The sequence below is a fragment of the Cebus imitator genome, unplaced genomic scaffold (genome assembly GCF_001604975.1).
Source record: "Cebus imitator isolate Cc_AM_T3 unplaced genomic scaffold, Cebus_imitator-1.0 Scaffold39, whole genome shotgun sequence".
Taxonomy (NCBI): Eukaryota; Metazoa; Chordata; class Mammalia; order Primates; family Cebidae; genus Cebus; species Cebus imitator.
This window is the reverse complement of record NW_016107354.1, coordinates 9,934,604-9,953,659: the sequence shown is the minus strand read 5'-3', so window position 1 is coordinate 9,953,659 and position 19,056 is coordinate 9,934,604. Positions and strand designations below refer to the sequence as shown.

Here is a 19,056-nt window from a genome sequence, read left to right as displayed (position 1 = left end):
TTTATGAGAACTGAACTAAAATTTAGGAAAAATAATTGTGAGTTTTCCTATTTAAGAACCTGGTATGACTTCCAATTTGTTTAAATTGTCTGTTAGGTACTTCAGTTGTTTTTTAAAAAATCTTTTTTTATATAAGTGCTGCATATTTCTAGTTGTTCACGTGTATACATTTTAAGTTCCGTATTACTAAGTGAAGTTTTCCTTCCATTATATCTTTATTTTCTTAATTTTTGAGTGAGAGTCTTACTCTGTTGCCCAGGCTGGAGTTTAATGGCACAATCTCAGCTAAACACAACCTCCACCTCCCTGGTTCAAGTGATTCTCCTGCCTCAGCCCCCCAAGTAGCTGGGATTTACAGCGGTCTGCCACCATGCTCGGCTACTTTTTTTGTTTTTAGTAGAGATGGGCTTCACCATGTTGGCCAGGCTGGTCTCAAACTCGTCACCTCAAATGATCTGCCCAGCTTGGCCACCCAAAGTGCTGGGACTACAGGCGGGTGCCACCATGCCCAGCTCCTTCCATTATATATTGAGAATATAATTTATTAGTATTGACTCCAGAAGAGAGAAAATCTTAATAGCCTGATATCCACTGAGGAAATAAAGTTGCGAAAGGCTACTACTTTGAGCTTCCTATCTTACGCCCAGATGGTTTCAGTGGGAATTTGATTGTTCTTGAACACATGGCCTGTCTGGGTGAGTAAATACATCTTAACATAATTACTTTTACAAACATTAAGCACTTTATTTTAACATGTAATCTATATACATCATTGCAAACAAAAAGAATTTTTTAAAAGTTCCGGATAAAATGTATTAACCAAAATAGCAAGAAAATAGTATGCTATATAGTATATATGTATATAGTACAATTAAAGTACATCAACTTGAAATATTATATGGAAGAAAATGAAAATAAAATAGAAAAATATACACAATAGAACAGTATGTAATAAGTTTCCAGAAACTCTCATTAAAATAAAAAATTTACAAAACTGAAAAATTAAAAGATTAGTGTACAATATAGAAGTTTGCTAAAAGTGCTTTGGTGATAGTATCTGGGAAGATTAACACTCCCTTGCTGTGTACCAACGACAAGCTTGTAGCACAACTGGTGACACCATACATGGTATATACCCTTTTGACCCAGGGAGTCCACTGCTAAAAAATTACCTTATAATTGTACTCCCATATATATATAATATTTATATATATATTTTTTTAATATTTAATATGAAGCATTATTTCTAATATAAAAACTGAAACAACTTATGGTCACTCTTACAGTGGATATATGAACCATTAAAAGAATATTAATGAAAAGATGCTCCAAAATCACTAATCATTTAGAAAAACACAAATCAAAACAAGTATTACCTAACACCAATTAGGATAGCTATTATCAAAAAACTAGAAAACCACAAGTATTGCTAAGGATATGGAAAAACTGTAACTCTTGTGGACTGCTGGTAGGAAAACAAAATGGTATACCCAATGTGAAAAACAGCACAGTGGCTCCTCAAGGAATTAAAAAGGGAGTTACCATATGACCCAGCAATTTCATTTCTGGATATATACCCAAAAGAATTAAAAGCAGGACCTCTAAGAGATAGTTGTACACCTATGTTAATAGCAGCAATATTCACAATATCTTTAATATAGAAGTAACCCAAACATCCATAGAAAGAAGAATGAATGGATAAGCAAAACATTGTACATACATACAATGGATTATTGAGCCTTAAGAACAAAAAAAATTCTGACATTTGCTACAACAAGGTCAAACCTTGAGGATATTACCCTAAGTGCGATAATACAGTCACAAAAGGAAATATAGTCAGCCACTTTTATCCCCGGGTTCCCCAAACAGGGAGTCAACCAACCACTAATCGAAAGCATTAGGGAAAAAAATTTGCAACTGTACTGAACATGAAGTCTTCTTTCTCTAGTTACTATTCCCTAAACAATATAGTATAGGCTGGGCGCGGTGGCTCATGCCGGTAATCCCAGTATTTTGGGAGGCCAAGGCGGGCGAATCACGAAGTAAGGAGATTGAGACCATCCTGGCTAACATGGTGAAACCCAATCTCTACTAAAAATACAAACAATTAGCTGGGCATGGTGGCATGTGCCTGTAGTCCCAGTTACTTGGGAGGCTGAGGCAGGAGAATCACTTGAACCCAGGAGGCAGAGGTTGCAGTGAGCCAAGATTGTGCCACTGCACTCCAGCCTGGGTGACAGAGCAAGACTCTGTCTGAAAAAAAAAAAAAGGGAAAAAAAAAAAAAATATATATATATATATATGTATATATACACATATATACACGTATATACACACACACACACATAGTATAACAACTATTTATATAGCATTTACATTGTATTAGGTATTACACGTAATCTGGAGATGATTTAAAGTATACAGGAAGATGCACACAGGTTATATGAAAACACTACACCATTTTATATGAAGTAAATGAGCATTTGTGGATGCTGCATCCACAAAGGGTCCTGGAACTCAGGAATATAAAGGGCTGACTGTATTTCCTTTGTGACAGATACTGAGGGATGACTGTACTATAAGATTCCATTTATATGATATATATGAGTAGTCAAAATCATAGAGACAGAAAGTAGAATAGTGATTGCCAGGGGCTGGGAGGGAGAGAATAGGGAATTATGTTTTAATGGGAATAGTTCCAGTTTTATAAGACGAAGAGTTCTAGAGATAGAGGTGGTGATCGCTGCATGACATTATAAATGAATTTAATACCACTGATCTATACACTTAAGGATAGCAAAGATGGCAAACTTTATGTCATGTGTATTTTACCACAAGAGAAAACATGGGGAAAAAAGACAATAAGGAAAGATCTCCAAGAAAAGCTGCTGAGTGTAGAAAGTTAAGTACAGAAGAATATGTTTAGTATACTCCACTTAGAGTATGTGTTTTTTGGCAAGACTATAAAAATACACACTCAGATATAATGTATATACAATACATATATGTGTATGTGTAAAAATCCTTATTTAATCCTCACTTTGCAAATGAAGAATGAGAGCTTTAGGGAGGCAAGGAAATAGGTCCAGGGTGGCCAGGCATGGTGGCTCACGCCTGTAATCCCAGCACTTTTGGAGGCCAAGGTGGGTGGATCAAGAGGTCAGGAGGTCAAGACCATCCTGGCTAACATGGTGAAACCCCATCTCTACTAAAAACACAAAAAATTAGCCAGGCGTGGTGGTGCACGCCTGTAGTCCCAGCTACCGGGGCGGCTGAAGCAGGAGAATTGCTCGAACCCAGGAGGCGGAGGTTGCAGTGAGCCGAGATTGCAACACTGCACTCCAGCCTGGTGACAGAGCAAGACTCCATCTCAAAAAATAAAAATAAATAAAAATAAAGAAATAAGTCCAGGGTCATACAGCTGGTAAATTGTAGCGCCCGTATTCAAACACAGGTTAACCTGCTTCTAAAACCTTTATTTTTAATTGTATGTTAATTACTTATTATATCTAGCTTAGAATTAGGTGATCAGGTAGAAAAATTAAAATTTGATAAAATCAAAGAGGTAGAATAGAACAAATCAACAGTACTTTATAAAATGATGAGAAAATTTGATTCATTTTTTTCTTAAAAAAACAAAAAACTGAAGTGTAACTGTAGATAATAACCAGAAGCATAAAGGCACCTAACTGGGAATTTCTTCAATAAGCTACAAACAGAAATTAATTATGAGTGGGTGACAACACGATTGAATACCACCCAAAGTTAAATTAATCTGAGAAACCATATGGCCTCCACAGGAGCTTTGTGATTTGAAACAATATTAAGAAAAGGAGGAAAAAAAGGAGGCTGGGAGGAAGAAATGAAGAAAAGTGAAGGGAAAAAGGAAGAAAAACATTTTTAATAATAATACTTAATATCTTGATGATTAATCTTGTGATTACTATACTTGAGCCTGTTCATTATTTACTTACCTACTATAAGACAAGTACATTCAGAAGCATACTGAAGGAACATTCTAACTTACTTTCTTAATAAGCTCCTCTGGTATTCCTATTATCGAGTATTAAGAGAAGATGGCTCAAAGAAAGGCAATGATGATGTTCACCATAATAAAGCCCATAGAATTTTAGAACCAGAAATAATTTTTACAATCACCTTACAAGTTAGGCCCAAAGAGATTCACTACCTGCCCAAAACTATATAACTGGTAGCCAGGATTAGTGATTCTCATGTTTAATCTCTATACAACATATTAAGGAAAAAATAAAACAAAAATCTGGGCATAATCTAACCAGAAATATAAAGCAACATTATTGACAGTAACATAATTTGCTTCACTAGAAACAAAGTAGTTTTTAGACAAACTTTCAACTTTCCAGCACTTATTTTGCAAATATAAAAACTATGAAAACTCTCCACTATAGAAATATGTAGAAAGCATACAAAAATGCTAAATATAAAAAACTGATAACTATAATTTTTAAATGAAATCATTTATTTGTCTATGGTGGGAGTCAACATAAACAATTATAAATCTTTCATTGGGGCAATGCTTTGGCAAAATATATCAGTGCACTATATAAATTACTGTACATCTGTCCAATTAAGCTAACTCACAAGTGAAACACTGCTCTTAAAAAAGAGATATGGAAAATGAAAAGCCAATACAGATTATATTCCAAACAATATAAAAATCAGGAAAAAAGATTTTTACAACTTAAAGGTTGTTGCTGATGTCATATCATGTAAAGCCTATGAAATAAACTTAGATGAAAGTGGAATTATAACAGCCTGATACATTATCAATAATTATAACAGCCTGATACATTATCAGTATACATGTTCTCAAAGTAAAAAGGGTAGTAAAAAATTCCCAAGGAAGGGTATATAAATGGAAGACATCATAATATTCCTGATTAAATTAGGGGACTAATTTCCCATCAGGAAGAACAAATAGAAAACCCAAACTTTTAAGTAACCATGCCAATGTGGAAAGGGAGGAAAAGAGAGAGGGGAAAAGGGAGTAAAGAAAAAATGGAAAAAACAAATGTGTAAGGAAGAAAAGTCAAAAAACACAAATTTCAAACACACAGGCACATGCACACACAGAGTATAAGATCATTTTTTTAAATAACTTGAGGCAATATTAAAACTAATTGTAAAATACAAAGTATCTCTTAAAGGAGTAAAGTATTAAAATAAAGCATATAAAATAAATACCATATTATAATAGTGAACCCTACTTATTATTATTCTTAAAATCATTTTCAATTACTTAACACTAGAGTAATAATTAAAAGTGTGCTATGACATGGTGCTTATCTGATACATTTAAAATTCATGGGAATAACTAAATAAAAAATATGGTTTAAGCAAAATTATCTGAATAAGCAAAGTTTAACGAAGCTATGTCATTGCAATTAACTTTCAATTTTAAAAAAGAGCACATTGAATGACAGCAGCAATCAGCATTTCTGTTATCAGTACTCTGCACCACAGAGCAGCGTCGTAAAAGTCTTCATGAAATAAAGACAGAGTATGTTAAATCAATTGCTATCACAAGGATGACCCACGAGAGGATTTCTACTGCCCCCAAAAAAACATGAAATGTATAATTCTATAACTTATGCTACTTACCTTGTCTTTGAAGATATGTGGATTTTGGTATATGAAATCTCGGTAGCTTTCTGTTCGTATTTTGTCCTAAGGTAGAGAGAGGAAAACACTGTTTATAGGACAGTCTAAACAAATTTTTTTAAAGGGAGATATTTGCCATTTTATCACACATTGCTAGTTTCCATAGCAGTTTTTATACTTGGGATATCAAGCTTATTTTTTCTCCTAAGAAAACAATAAATAGAAATAGCAACAACACACAAAATGTTCTAAGAAGACTGAAAAATAAGACCCAAGTTCTTAAAAATATATATATTTTCCTCTTTACGTCCATTATCACTGTAATAATTAAAGCTAATAGAAGATGAACATGTTTTGCTCCTTTCAAAACGTCCTGGAAACTACAGCCTGATTCCCTGTACTACAGCTATATTAAAATAAGGGAGAAGCCAAGTGCAGTGGCTCACACATGTAATCCCAACACTCTGGGAAGCTGAGGCAGGATGCTCACTTGAAGTTAGGAGTTTGGGACCAGGCTGTGCAACAAGGTGAGACCCTGTCTCTAAAAAAATAAAAATAAAAATAAGGGAGATAAAAAATAAACAAATAGGCCAGGCGCGGTGGCTCACGCCTGTAATCCCAGCACTTTGGGAGGCCGAGGCGGGTGGATCACGAGGTCAAGAGATCAAGACCATCCTGGTCAACATGGTGAAACCCCATCTCTACTAAAACTACAAAAAATTAGCTGGGCATGGTGGCACGTGCCTGTAATCCCAGCTACTCAGGAGGCTGAGGCAGGAGAATTGCCTGAACCCAGGAGGCAGAGGTTGCGGTGAGCCGAGATCGCACCATTGCACTCCAGTCTGGGTAACAAGAGCGAAACTCCGTCTCAAAAAAAAAAAAAAGAAATAAACAAATAAATGTAAATATTGTAGCTACATATGAAAAATTACACTGAACTGGATATGTTTTTCTAAGAAAGTCACTGATCACCACCTATCTGATTTACATTCCTGTTTTGTTTGTAAAAATTTCTTTAGCAGGAAATGATGTTTAAAAGCTTGTAAGCCTAAAAGTAAATCATTTGAGCCCTGCAGCCCACATTACAAGGCTCCTACATTCTGAAGTCTCATATAACCTGTGACCAAGGCAAGCATGCAACTCTAACATTCATGCTGGTTCATGAACAGAGTTAACTCCCTAGATTGAAACACATAACTGTCTGCAAATTAATCAGTTAGGGGCTCTGCTCTCAAGTAAGTAAAATATGAGTGTGATAAAAGTAAATATCACAGAATGGAAATTCTAGTTTTAAGTTTCACATTAGGGTGAAAAGAAACTATTACACCAATTGCTACATTATCAAATCTTATACAAATCACATCCCCAAAACATTTTGATGCCAATATTGAAAATTTTTTAAAAGCATAAACGGAGATCTTACAGGGCAAGTTGTTTTACTTAAGTACTAGACCTAAAAAGGGAACTGTCCATACTTAATTCCATGTTTTCTGATTATTTCTCACTGCTTTACAAAAAAATTTTTAAATTAGGCTTATTAAATCTTCTCCTGAATTTATTTTAAGAATTAATAAGATAAATTTATATATATCAACTAGTTACATAATTTTAAAACTCATTTTTTCAAATCATACCATTTCATGCATTTTTACAAATTTTATACTCTTCTGATACTATAACCAGTGATTTCTGCTGAAACAACAAAACCTACACAGGGTGAACATCAGTCAGGAATGCAGTCATTCAGAACGGTCTCACCAATCATCTGCCTCACCACTACTTCAACTTAATCAATAGAATTCCAACTGCTGTCCTAACTCCATGCACTGCTGCTCAACTAAACTACAATCTTTCATTCTGTCTCTTTCAATATATTCATCTGTTTTTGTTTGTACGCTCATGCTGGTATAACAAAATCCAAAGTATATAGTAGAGCTTCAATTTAGTCACTGAATTTTTGAAAAAAAAAAAAAAAAAAAAAAACCAATAAATATGAAAATGCAGGCAAATAAGAGTAGCCTTTATAACATTTCTAAAAATGTATTTTAATAAAGGCTAACATGTCAATAAAAAACAACAATAAGCAGAAATTTAAAATTTTTTTATATCAACCTTGAAACTAAGAAAAATAAAATAACAAAATTACAGCTCCAATGCTTAGGAGCAAGATAATATTTTAAGGCTAGTAAAGTATCATGAAATTATTCCCACAAATATTTTAAAAAGAATGAAGGTAAAGAAAAAAGTTATATGCTATAAATTTTACATATACAAACAACAGTATGCTTTTAATTGACAAGCTCGTGAAGGTGGACCGAGTGCATGAGACAGGTGCAGATACAATAAAGAGAATGCAGTAAAGGAAAATTACTGAAATTTCAATTTACTAAATGGTACTATGATCTGTGATTAATGTACAACAGGATGAATCATGTTTCTCTTAAAACAAAGAAAAGTGATGCATTTCAATTTATAGTATTAGTCAACCATGACTCTTCTTCAAAAAGATAAAGTGGCAAGGAATTTTGAAAGTTCATGTAATCTATCCCTCTATCAATTATATCTCTGGAATTCAAAAAAGGTATCTTTATCTTATCTGAAGAAATAAGATCACAACCTACTTTTACTTAAAACTATAATCAAAACATGTACCAAAAATATTATCACTAAAAGACACCAAACTAAGCAACAAAAAATCCAAATTATATTGTATAAAAACAAGTCCAATTCCAAGCATAAAAATATGTCCTGTAAATATGATTTCTCAATTTTAAGTAATTTATAAAAATTAGGTAAGATTCTAGTAGTAATATACCTTGAACAGTTTATGTGTGCTAAGAATCGTTCTGATGAGAAACAAGAAATAAAGCTGTGATATAAGGCATGCTTCACATTTATGCACAGCACATAACCTAGCAAAATGGATAAACAGTTCTTTTTGAATCAACTATCCATATTTCCTATAGACATTTAATCAGGTCATTTCCAAGGGGAGGAAATTAGATTGCATAAGAACTAAAGGAAGCTAAGGCACACAGAATGATATTTAAGTACTTCTCTCAAAGGGAAAAGGTGGCATTGGAAATTTCAAGTTGGAACTTCTTAAATCGATATGTACATCAAAAGGAGTTAAAGATACCAGATCAGGTATGAAATCTTACAGTTACTGACATATAGCTATAAGTGTCTAGGATAAAGATTTGTAAATTATAAGTACTCAAACTGAATTTCCCTAATGATTGTACTTACAACATTCGTATCTATTAAAAGTTTAACATGTCTGAAAAGCCCAACACAATTTCCATACCAAAGGAATTCAAGGTTTATAGTATTTAAGCAATGGGGTAATTTAAAATGACAAACATGGACCTAGATAAACTTCTTTAAAGAAAATATTCTAAATCTAATAAATAAAATTAATTTTAATAAAGAAAATGAAGCAAGTCAATTTCTTTTCAACAAATCCATTGAGACTTAAAATAATGTATTACTTACAATAAGGTATCTATTATTTATAATGCTATGCTATTACTCAGGTGACAATAAAAAGCACAACCATGACATGTAATTAGTAATGACACGACAGTTTTAAAAGACCCCACATAAGTACAATTATCAATTACCAAACTTCTATTCTGTGATCCAGCAAAACTGAATCAACAAAATATATACACGTTATCAAATATCTCTGGTTATCTTAAATGCTTCTGCTTCAGGGAAACCATAAAATAAAACAGTATCTGGAGGAAGAATTTAGAAAGGGATATTCTGTTTGTTGGTTTTAAGAACAGGTAATGGTGGGATCTAAAATTCAGAGATAAACATCTAAAATTTTCAATTTTTACACTCTGACATTTATGTTACTCTACATAGATATTCTCAATTTTACTCAACTAAAAATTACATCTTCCTATTTTACAATCTACAATACTTAATAAAATGTATAATTACCAAGTACAGCTAGAAATCAACTTCTATTTTATATGGATAATACTATTATAAAAATTAAAAGAAGCCAGATTTAAGTACAGTCACATGTTGCTTAATGCTAGGGATACTTCTGATACATTTGTTGTTATGTGAACATCATAGAGAATACTTCACAAATGAAGAAGTACATAGCCTACTACATACCTAGACTCTATAATATAGCCTATTACTCCTAGGCTACAAACCTGTACAGCATGTCACTGTACTGAATACCGTAGGCAACTGTAACACAATGGTATTTGTGTATCTAAGCACATCTAAACATAGAAAGGTACTGTAAAAATATGGCATTATAGTCTTATGGAAGCACCATCACATACGCAGTATGATTGACCAAAACATCAGTATGCAGTGCACAACTTTAACTAATTTGACCAATTCAGGAAATACTCCTATTTCAAATGTGAAAAAGTTACACCATAATAATTGTAAGATTTATAATTGAACTTTATATCAAAGAATTATTATTGGCCCAACTGAAAGTCAGTATGGCTATTAAAAACATTGAAATTAATCATTTCCTAAACACATTAAAAGGCAAATATATAATTTAATCCATCTAATTGTTCCTATTTAATAGTTGCTCTTGAGAAGACTAAAAGAGTCAAGTTTTTCCAGTATTTTAAGGAAAAGGTGATTTCATAAAAAGATTAATAATGATTTTAAATGGAAAGTATAAGTGACTGATGGTTCTGTAATCTTTTTCTTTTTTTTATAATAGAGACAGGGTCTCACTATATTGCCCAGTCTGCTCTCGAACTCCTGGGCTCAAGCAATCCTCCTGCCTCGGCTTCCGAAAGTGCTGGTATTACAGGTGTGTGCCACTGTGCCCTTGTAATATTTTCAACTCAGGATGAGCTAATAAGCACCAAAGAGGTATTTAAAAAGCAGTTCTTCCCACCCCCCCCCAAAAAAGAGGTCTCCTACAGTGTACATATATATTAATAAAGAACCTGTTCTATTTTTCCTTTAGTAAGGATTTGGCGCACTTGTGTTCTTTTCTAACCTTTAGCATTTCTTCATGTATCCCATAATGCCCGTATGAGCTGAAATAAACACAATCCTCATCCTCCTGGAGGTCCGCAATGGCACTAGTAGATGACGAGCAGGTTCTGACATCTGCGTTCATCACAAAATCCTGAGCAAATTGTCTGTAATCAATTTGAAATACACCCTTGAGACAGGTTTACTGGACCATGAATAAAGGAAAGGCTAGAGGTTGAGGAAGAGGAAAGAGGAGGGAGTAGAGTGTGATGAGCCTTTGAATAACTGAAAGCTCCCCCTGCTGGATCTGAAGCAATGGCGATATTCAAAAACAATTTTATGCATTCCTTCAAACCATGAAAGCAATGCCAACTGCAGATTATAGCTCTTTATGTCTTTCAACTGAACAAAATAAGCATACTACTTTTATTATCCTCTATTATTTCTATTGTTTTAAAATCCCTTTTTAGCAACTTAATCAATATAGTATATTTCAGCTCTATTAACATTCTTTAAAAACCATATTAATTTCTTGGGAATGTTATTCAAGCAGAAAGCAGAGCCAACTAGGTAATTATTTACATACACCAGTACCACCCACTCCAGTTCTTAAACTTAGATCCCTCTCAGATCATGACATATTAGGAAACTACAAGGTATACATAAGGGGGAAGTGCAAAGGGGCAGAAGGTCAAGTTGGTATTGGTTACTAGGTTATTTAGCACAAAAATTCTGACACAGGGAAGAGAAATTACAATTGGTTCTACTATCTTTCCTGCTGGACATTCATTCTGGCAAACCCTCAAATGGGTACTAATGCAATAGCAAACAGCTTACAAATCCAATAGGAAGATCTGTGAGGTATACTTGTTAGAAATGCAGAATCTCAGGCCCTACTCTCAATCTCCTGAATCAGAATCTACATTTTAACAGGATCCCAGTTGATTCCTACGCACATTAAACTTTGAAAAGTACTACACCAGTAGAACGCTAATTTACTCAATGGAAAAACGTCACCGTGTATCTGGTTTTCTGGTTTCATACTATACCATAATTACATTTTGATTCTTTCTTTTTTTGTCACCGAGACAAAGTCTCGCTCTGTCGCCCAGGCTGGAGTGCAGTGGCTCCATCTCAAATCACTGCAACCTCCACCTCCCCGATTCAAGCAATTCTCCTGCCTCAGCCTCCTGAGTAGCTGGGATTACAAGCACATACCATGACATCTGGCTAATTTTTGTATTTTTAGTAGAGACGGGATTTCAACATGTTAGCCAGGCTGGTCTCAAACTCCTGACCTCGTGATCCACCCATGTTGGACTCCCAAAGTGCTGGGATTACAGGCGTGAGCCACCAAGCCCAGACTACATTTTGATTCTTTAAAAATAAAAATTGCAACCATGTATTCTCCCCCAAACCTCAAAAAGATTAATCCCGCCACTTAAAATTTAGGATAGAAAAAGCAACATGGAGAAATCAACTGGAAACAGGAAAAATGAAAGGAAGGCAATATTAAAGAACAAAAACATTCAAGAAAACAACATTTGTCAGAACATACCAGAATAGGTAAAATCATAAAATTTTATATTAACTATATGCATAATGTATAAAAATGCTGTATTATCTTTAACAATATGAAGATAAAATACCTACATTGTACTTTCCAGTATATGAAATGTTCTACTATATTCTACCTTGCCATTGGTTGTATTATTTTGGGGATCTAAACAATTAATTTTTGTAAGATTGATAAATTACTTCATTTTTTGCAGATCCTCACGTGCTCTAGCTAAGGCAGCTTCAGCAGACAGTGCCCTGGCTTCCATATGTTTCAATTTTTCAAGAACAGATGTATTTTCACTGAGTCCATTGGGGCATGAGAAGGGTACTGACACCGGTTCATAAAGATCTTCTACATCTAAGGAAATAAATGGACATTATTATCAGGCCATCTTATAATAATAAAACAAGTAAAAATATGTTAGGAATAAACATGTCCTAAGTTTTTATTATGTGGCCAATTCAGAAAGATTAGTGAAAGTACTTTTAATTAAATATTTATCATCTTGGCTGGGCACAATAGCTCATGCCTGTAATCCCAGCACGTTGGAAGGCGGAGACAGGCAGATCACTTCAGGCGAGTTCAAGACCAGCCTGGCCAACAAGGTGAAACCCTGCCTCTACTAAAAAAATACAAAAAATCAGCAGGGCCTGGTGGTGCAGGCCTGTAGCCCCAGCTACTCAGGAGGTTGAGGCAGGAGAATCGCTTGAACCTCGGAAGTGGAGGTTGCAGTGAGCCGAGATTGTGCCACTGCACTCCAGCCTGGCACCTGGCAAAGGAACAAGACTCTGTCTCAAAAAATATATATATTAATTAATATTAATCACCTAAACTGTTTCAGTTTGAATTCAAAGAGCATGCTGTTAGTCTAAGTTTTTCATTACTTGGCTAAAGTGAACACATATTTAAGTATTAATTATACTCAACCAAATCCAGGAAGAAAGAAAAAACCTAATATTTACTGATCAGCAGGTATCTTTCAAGTACATCATTACATCTCATTTTATTCTCAAAACAAAGCTAAGATATATTTAACGCTATCTTAGGAATGGAAAAAATAAATTTCAGATAAATTAAGTGACTATTCCAAAGTTATATATCTGTTTATGGAGGAACTAAGATTTGAACCCACACCTGCCTTCGCAGCTCATGTTCTTGCCATTACACAAAGCCACCTCCTAGCCTATGTCCTTATTATAGTAGGTATTAAATTCAGATATTGCTTAAGGGAAACCCTGCCATATATGACAATATGAATGAACACGGAGGACATTATGTGAAGCAACATAAGCCAGACAAATACTGTGTGATCCCACTTTTGTGTGAAATTAAAAAAAAAAAAAAAACTCACAGAAGTAGAGAGTGGAAAGGTGGTTGCCAGAGGTTGAGGATTGGGGGATATGGGAAGATGCTGGTCAAAGGGTACAAACTTTCAGCTACAAGATGAATAAGTTCTGGGCATCTATCTATGGTATAGTGACTGTAGTTGAAAATGCTGCACTGTATACTTGAAATTTGCAGAGAGTAGATCTTAAGTGTTCTCACCACAAAAATAAAAAATGGAAAGTGAGGTGATGATGTTAATCAGCTTGCTTACGGTAATCACTTCACAACGTATACGCATATCAAATCATTACACTGTGTACCTGAAATGTACACAATTTTCATTTATATCTTAATAAACCTGGAGGAAAAAAAAAATCCTAACAACAGTGTGTAAAGAATGCCACATATTCAACAATTTTTCATCTCAGGCAAGGTGGAGTGAAATCTATACACTAAAGTCTTATTGCTGATATTACTAAATATTCTAATTCCCAGTATTATTTTTAAATTATTGATTTAATTTTAATTTTACTATATATAAATCATTGACTTCTGCAGAACTAACAGCTCTGCAAAGAGATGTTAACATATGTAGTTAGTGAATTTCACAAAATCAATGCCCATTTACTGGTGTAACTTTCAGACCAACTTAAGGCAATAAGTAGTGCAAATATTACATTTTCCCCTCAGGATAGCACTGGGAGAAATGTGACTTTGTAAATCCTATTCAGTTTTTCGTTGTGAAGACACATCTTCAAAGTTAGGACAAAATAGCTAAACTTAATGGATGCATAATGCCACAAGAGGCTACAGTCCAAGTTGAATTCTTGTTATAAAAGCAGTGCAAGGTGTTACTAGCTTCTCATCACCCTGGAAGAATACTGAGTCACTGAGGTTTAAAAACTGCATTCATTATCTAATTCACCAAAAATTAATGAGCACAACAAAATATTTCCAAACTATTTAAGGCTGGTGTACTGTATTTTCTACTTCCTACTACAAACCTCATTTTGTATTTTGATTTCAAAATTCTTCAAACTCTTTGGCCAGTTTCTGTTTTGCTTTCTGCTACAATAAAAATTAGTCATAATAAAAACTTTTTAATATTAAGAATATGTAGATAATAATATATTAAAGATATTAAAGATATATATATTAAAGATGAAACTTAGAGATTTGAAAAGGAGAAAGGATTCAGTAAATGGTAGATTCCTAACTAAAATATGCTAAAATAGTCTAATTTAAAAGCCTAAACCATATTCAGAAAGACAAATTTCCACGTCTACCTTCTGTTTCGGGATGTCCAAATCACCTGGATACTTATTCTAGGCAGAGAAAAGGTGCAAAAGGTGGCCAATTTTTCCATAAAATATAACAATTATAAATGTGTATAAACCTTACATAAGAGCTCCAAAATACATGAAGCAATTAAAGGCAAAAACAGACAATCCTTTAATCACAGAATTTTGTTCTTTTTTAAAAGAGTCTTCTTCTGTCACCTGTAACCCAGGTTCAAGAGATTCTCCTGCCTCAGCCTCCCATGCAGCTGGGATAACAGACACCTATCACCATGGCCAGCTAATTTTTGTATTTTTAGTAGAAACAGGGTTCCACCATGTTGGCCAGGCTTGTCTCAAACTCTTGACCTCAAGTGATCCACCCGCCTCAGCCTCCTGGTGAGCCACTGTGCCTGGCAATCACAGAGATTTAAACACGTGCCTCTCAACAATCAAAAGAACTATATAAAATATATCCAAAAAGACATAAAAGATATCTAAATAAAATTATTCAGCACCGTGACCTAATTAGCATTTATAGAATACTGCATCCAGTAACTGGAGAATATATACTCTCTTCAAATGTAAATAGTATGTTCACCAGGAAAGACTATGTCTATGTGCCTGGACATAAAAACAAGTATCAATGAATACATACGTATTTACAAACATAGTTTTGCTTTTGTTGTCTAGGTTAGAGTGCAATGGTATGATCTCAGCTCACTGCAACCTCTGCCTCTCAGGTTCAAGCAATTCTCCTGTCTCAGCCTCCTAAGTAGCTGGGATTACAGGCACCCGCCACTATGCCAGGCTAATTTATTGCATTTTTAGTGGAGACAGGGTTTCTCCATGTTGGTCAGGCTGATCTTGAACTCCTGACCTCAGGTGATCCACCCACCTCGGCCTCCCAAAGTGCTGGGATTACAGGCGTAAGCCACAGTGAATTTAAATAAATTTAAAATGGTTGAAATGACACAGTATGATCACTGACTACAGTGGAATCAAATTAGGAATCAATTAATAAAAAGTTGTTTAGAGAAAAAAAACCAAACATTAGAAGTTTAAATAATACATTCTGCCATGCATTCATCTGGTTACTTCTCAGTCTCTTCCAGTGTGTAACAGTTTCTCTGTCTTTGTTTTTCATGATCTTGACACTTTTAAAGGGTACTGATTAGTAATTTTTGTAAAATGCCCCTCAACCTGGGTTTGTCTGATGTTTTTTCATGATTACATGAAGTTATACATTTTTGGCAACAACACCAGATAAAACACGTTGTATCCTCAGTGCATCACATCCCCGGCTTCGTGGTGACTATGTCTTATTACTGGTCATATTAACCTCTTCTACTTGGTTGTGGTAGCTGTCCACTGGCTTTCTTCATTAAAGTTTCTGATTCCTTTGTAGTTAATACATTTCTTTGGAAGATACTTTGATCTATACAAATCCTGTTTTGCCTTAAATTTTTGCCCAGTTATTGTAGCCTCAACTGGTGGATCTTTTCTGCAAGTAATTATTGTGGTATTTGCCTAAAGGGGATTTTCTACTTCTCTCTTTCCTCCTATATTAACAGGAATGCTATACTACGGTTCAGCTGCTCCTTTTCCATTTATTTATTTGATTATTTTTGTTAGCATGGGCTCATGGATATTTACTTCATCCAACAGACTAAAATCTAATACTGTTGTTATTTTCTGTGTTGTTCAAATCATTCTAGTATTGGCCATCAGAAACTCCTTCAGGTTGGTTCCTGTGCTCTTTTGATAAGTATTCCTCTTCTTTAAGTACTTCCTTATTTTCTGGCACAAGATGTCCCAGATTCATCTTTTATTTTTCCTGCTCCATGCCTAGAACTAATCATCACTTTAAGGAGCCTTGGTTCCTTTTATTACAGAAAATATTAGAAATTAGGATTTGGGCATTAGGTGCATTCGTTGCCATTGGGGTTCTTCTAGGCCCTCTCAGCAAACAGAGCTAGGAAATATATGTATATATACTAACCCACACATGCACACACATCTATTATTTCTGTATCTATCTGTGTATACATTAAAAACTGTAAGTTTATACTGATACCTCTATTTCCAATCTATCATCACAGGATTCATTTTCTTCTTTTCCAGTTCCTTATTAGGAAGTTCTTTCTCTAGCAGTGAGAAATCTGGCTCTTATCATCCATAATATACATATTTACTTTTTAATTCTAGGATACACAAAAAGTTGTCAGAATTGCTAATCCATAGCCCATAAGAAACACTTTTACTTACTAAATTACAGCATTTATGTAGTTCTTTTTATCTTTAGCCTCACCACAGTATCTAATCAAGACTCCAGTTACATAGTTTTCTTCCCCAGTGCTTTCTGTGTAGTTATGTTTTTCATTTGTAGCACGGTAATGTTTATTCGTTAGTGTTTATACTCCATTTTGCACCATCACCTTCCTCCCCTACCTACCCCGCCACATCATGGTTTTTTCAACTGTTTATTTTTGATTAAAGGAAAACTATGAGAAACACCACTATAATCCCTAAAGTCAGAGCCAAATGAAAAGATATTATTCAGAGAAGTGTCACTCCTTCATTACCCTGTTACCCATTCTCCTTGCACCCTTTTGTCATCCCTTTCCCACTAACCCCTGGAAGTAAGAAACCCTTTAGTTTCTGATTTATCCTTCTTGTATTACTTTTGCACAAATGAGCAACATTTGCATTTGCTCAAATTCCTTTTTTTTTTTTTTTTTTTTTTGAGACAGAGTCTTGCTCTGTCACTCAGGCTCGAGTGCAGTGGCGTCATCTTGGCTCACTGCAAACTCCACCTCCCAGGTTCAAGTGATTCTCCTGCCTCAGCCTTCTAAGTGGCTGAGATTACAAGCATGCACCACCATGCCTGGCTAATTTTTGTATTTTTAGTAGAGACAGGGTTTCACCATGTTTGTCAGGCTGGTCTCAAACTCCTGACCTCATGATCTACCTGCCTCCCGAAGTGCTGGGGTTACAGGTGTAAGCCACCTCACCCAGCCAAATCCCTTTCCTTCTTACACGAAGAGTAGCACAACACACTCTTCTGGGCTTTGCGGTTTTTCATTTAACAGTATGTCCTGGATATCACTCTGTATAAGTTCAGAGAGCTTTGTTCTTTTTAAAAGGTGTGTACTACTCCACATGTGACAATTCTCCTATGCAAGGACATTTAAGTTGTTCCCAACATTCTGAAATTACAAAGCTAAAATCAGTAACTTTATGTACACGTAGTTTCAGAATGTAGGAGGTATACCTTCAAGGTAGATTCCTATGAGATTGCTAGGTTAAAAAGCACATATATAGTTTTGTTAAGTACTGCTAAATTTGCATTCTATTATCAACAGCGAGAGTGCCTATCTAACCACAGCCTCACCAACACAATGTGTCATCGTCTAAAAAAACTTTTCCAGGCCTTTGCCCTGATCCAGCAGAAAATTAACTAAAAGACCCATACCTTTTTTTTTTTGAGGCAGGGTCTCACTCTGTCACCTAGGTGGAAGGGCAGTGGTATAATCTCAGTTCACTGCAACCTCCCCACCGCCCCTACCCTGCTTAAACAATCTTCCCACCAAAGCCTCCCAAGTAGCTGGGACCATAGGTGTGCACCACCATACCCAGCTATTTTTTTTGTATTTTTAGTAGAGACGAGGGTCTTGCCATGTTGCCCAGGCTAGTCTTGAACTCCTGAGCTCAAGCAATCCACTTGCCTCAGCCTCCCAAACTGCTGGGATTACAGGCGTAAACTACCACGTCCAGCCATTCTGGTACCTTTTTAGGTCTAAAAAGAGCTCTGAAGCCTGCTAGAACTTCATCTTCAGATCAAACCTGGGTATCCATAATCCCTTATCTTAGTCCAGACATTCCTTCCAGTTGATTCCAATTCTATAGATACTAATTCTTTCAATCAACTGCCAATCATAAAATCTTTGAATCCACCTATGACCTGAAGCCATCACCCCCTCCCTTCAAGTTGTCCCGCCTTTCTGGACCAAATCAATGTACTTCTTATATGTACTGACTGATGTGGTATGTATCCTTAAAACATACAAAACCAAGCTGTAGCCTGACATGTTGGGCACATGTTCTCAGGATCTCCTAGAGCTGTGTCAAGGTCCTCATATCTGGCACGGAATAAATCTCTCAAATATTAGAGTTTGACTTTTTGTCAACAAATTTATTCTCTCAAGTCTCCCTGTGTTTTAAAACATACTGTAAAAAATGTTCAAACAAGTTCATACTTTTTTTTTTTTTTTTTTT

At 35.0% G+C, this 19,056-nt stretch overlaps 1 protein-coding gene across 7 annotated transcripts in view; it reads right to left on the bottom strand.

Annotated features, from left to right (window-relative positions):
- PRMT3 (protein arginine methyltransferase 3) overlaps positions 1–19,056 on the bottom strand; it is a 127,810-nt gene that overhangs the window by 101,702 nt on the left and 7,052 nt on the right. For all 7 annotated transcript variants that reach the window (XR_001824290.2, XM_017525914.2, XM_017525912.1 and 4 more), the window contains 3 exons: positions 12,373–12,532; positions 10,637–10,781; positions 5,641–5,706 (listed from right to left, as the gene is read on the bottom strand). Coding sequence is in view for 6 of the 7 variants with exons in the window: in XM_017525914.2 (XP_017381403.1) it covers positions 5,641–5,706; positions 10,637–10,781; positions 12,373–12,532 (371 nt within the window). In the remaining variant the exon portion in view is untranslated. The remainder of the gene's footprint in view (positions 1–5,640; positions 5,707–10,636; positions 10,782–12,372; positions 12,533–19,056) is intronic.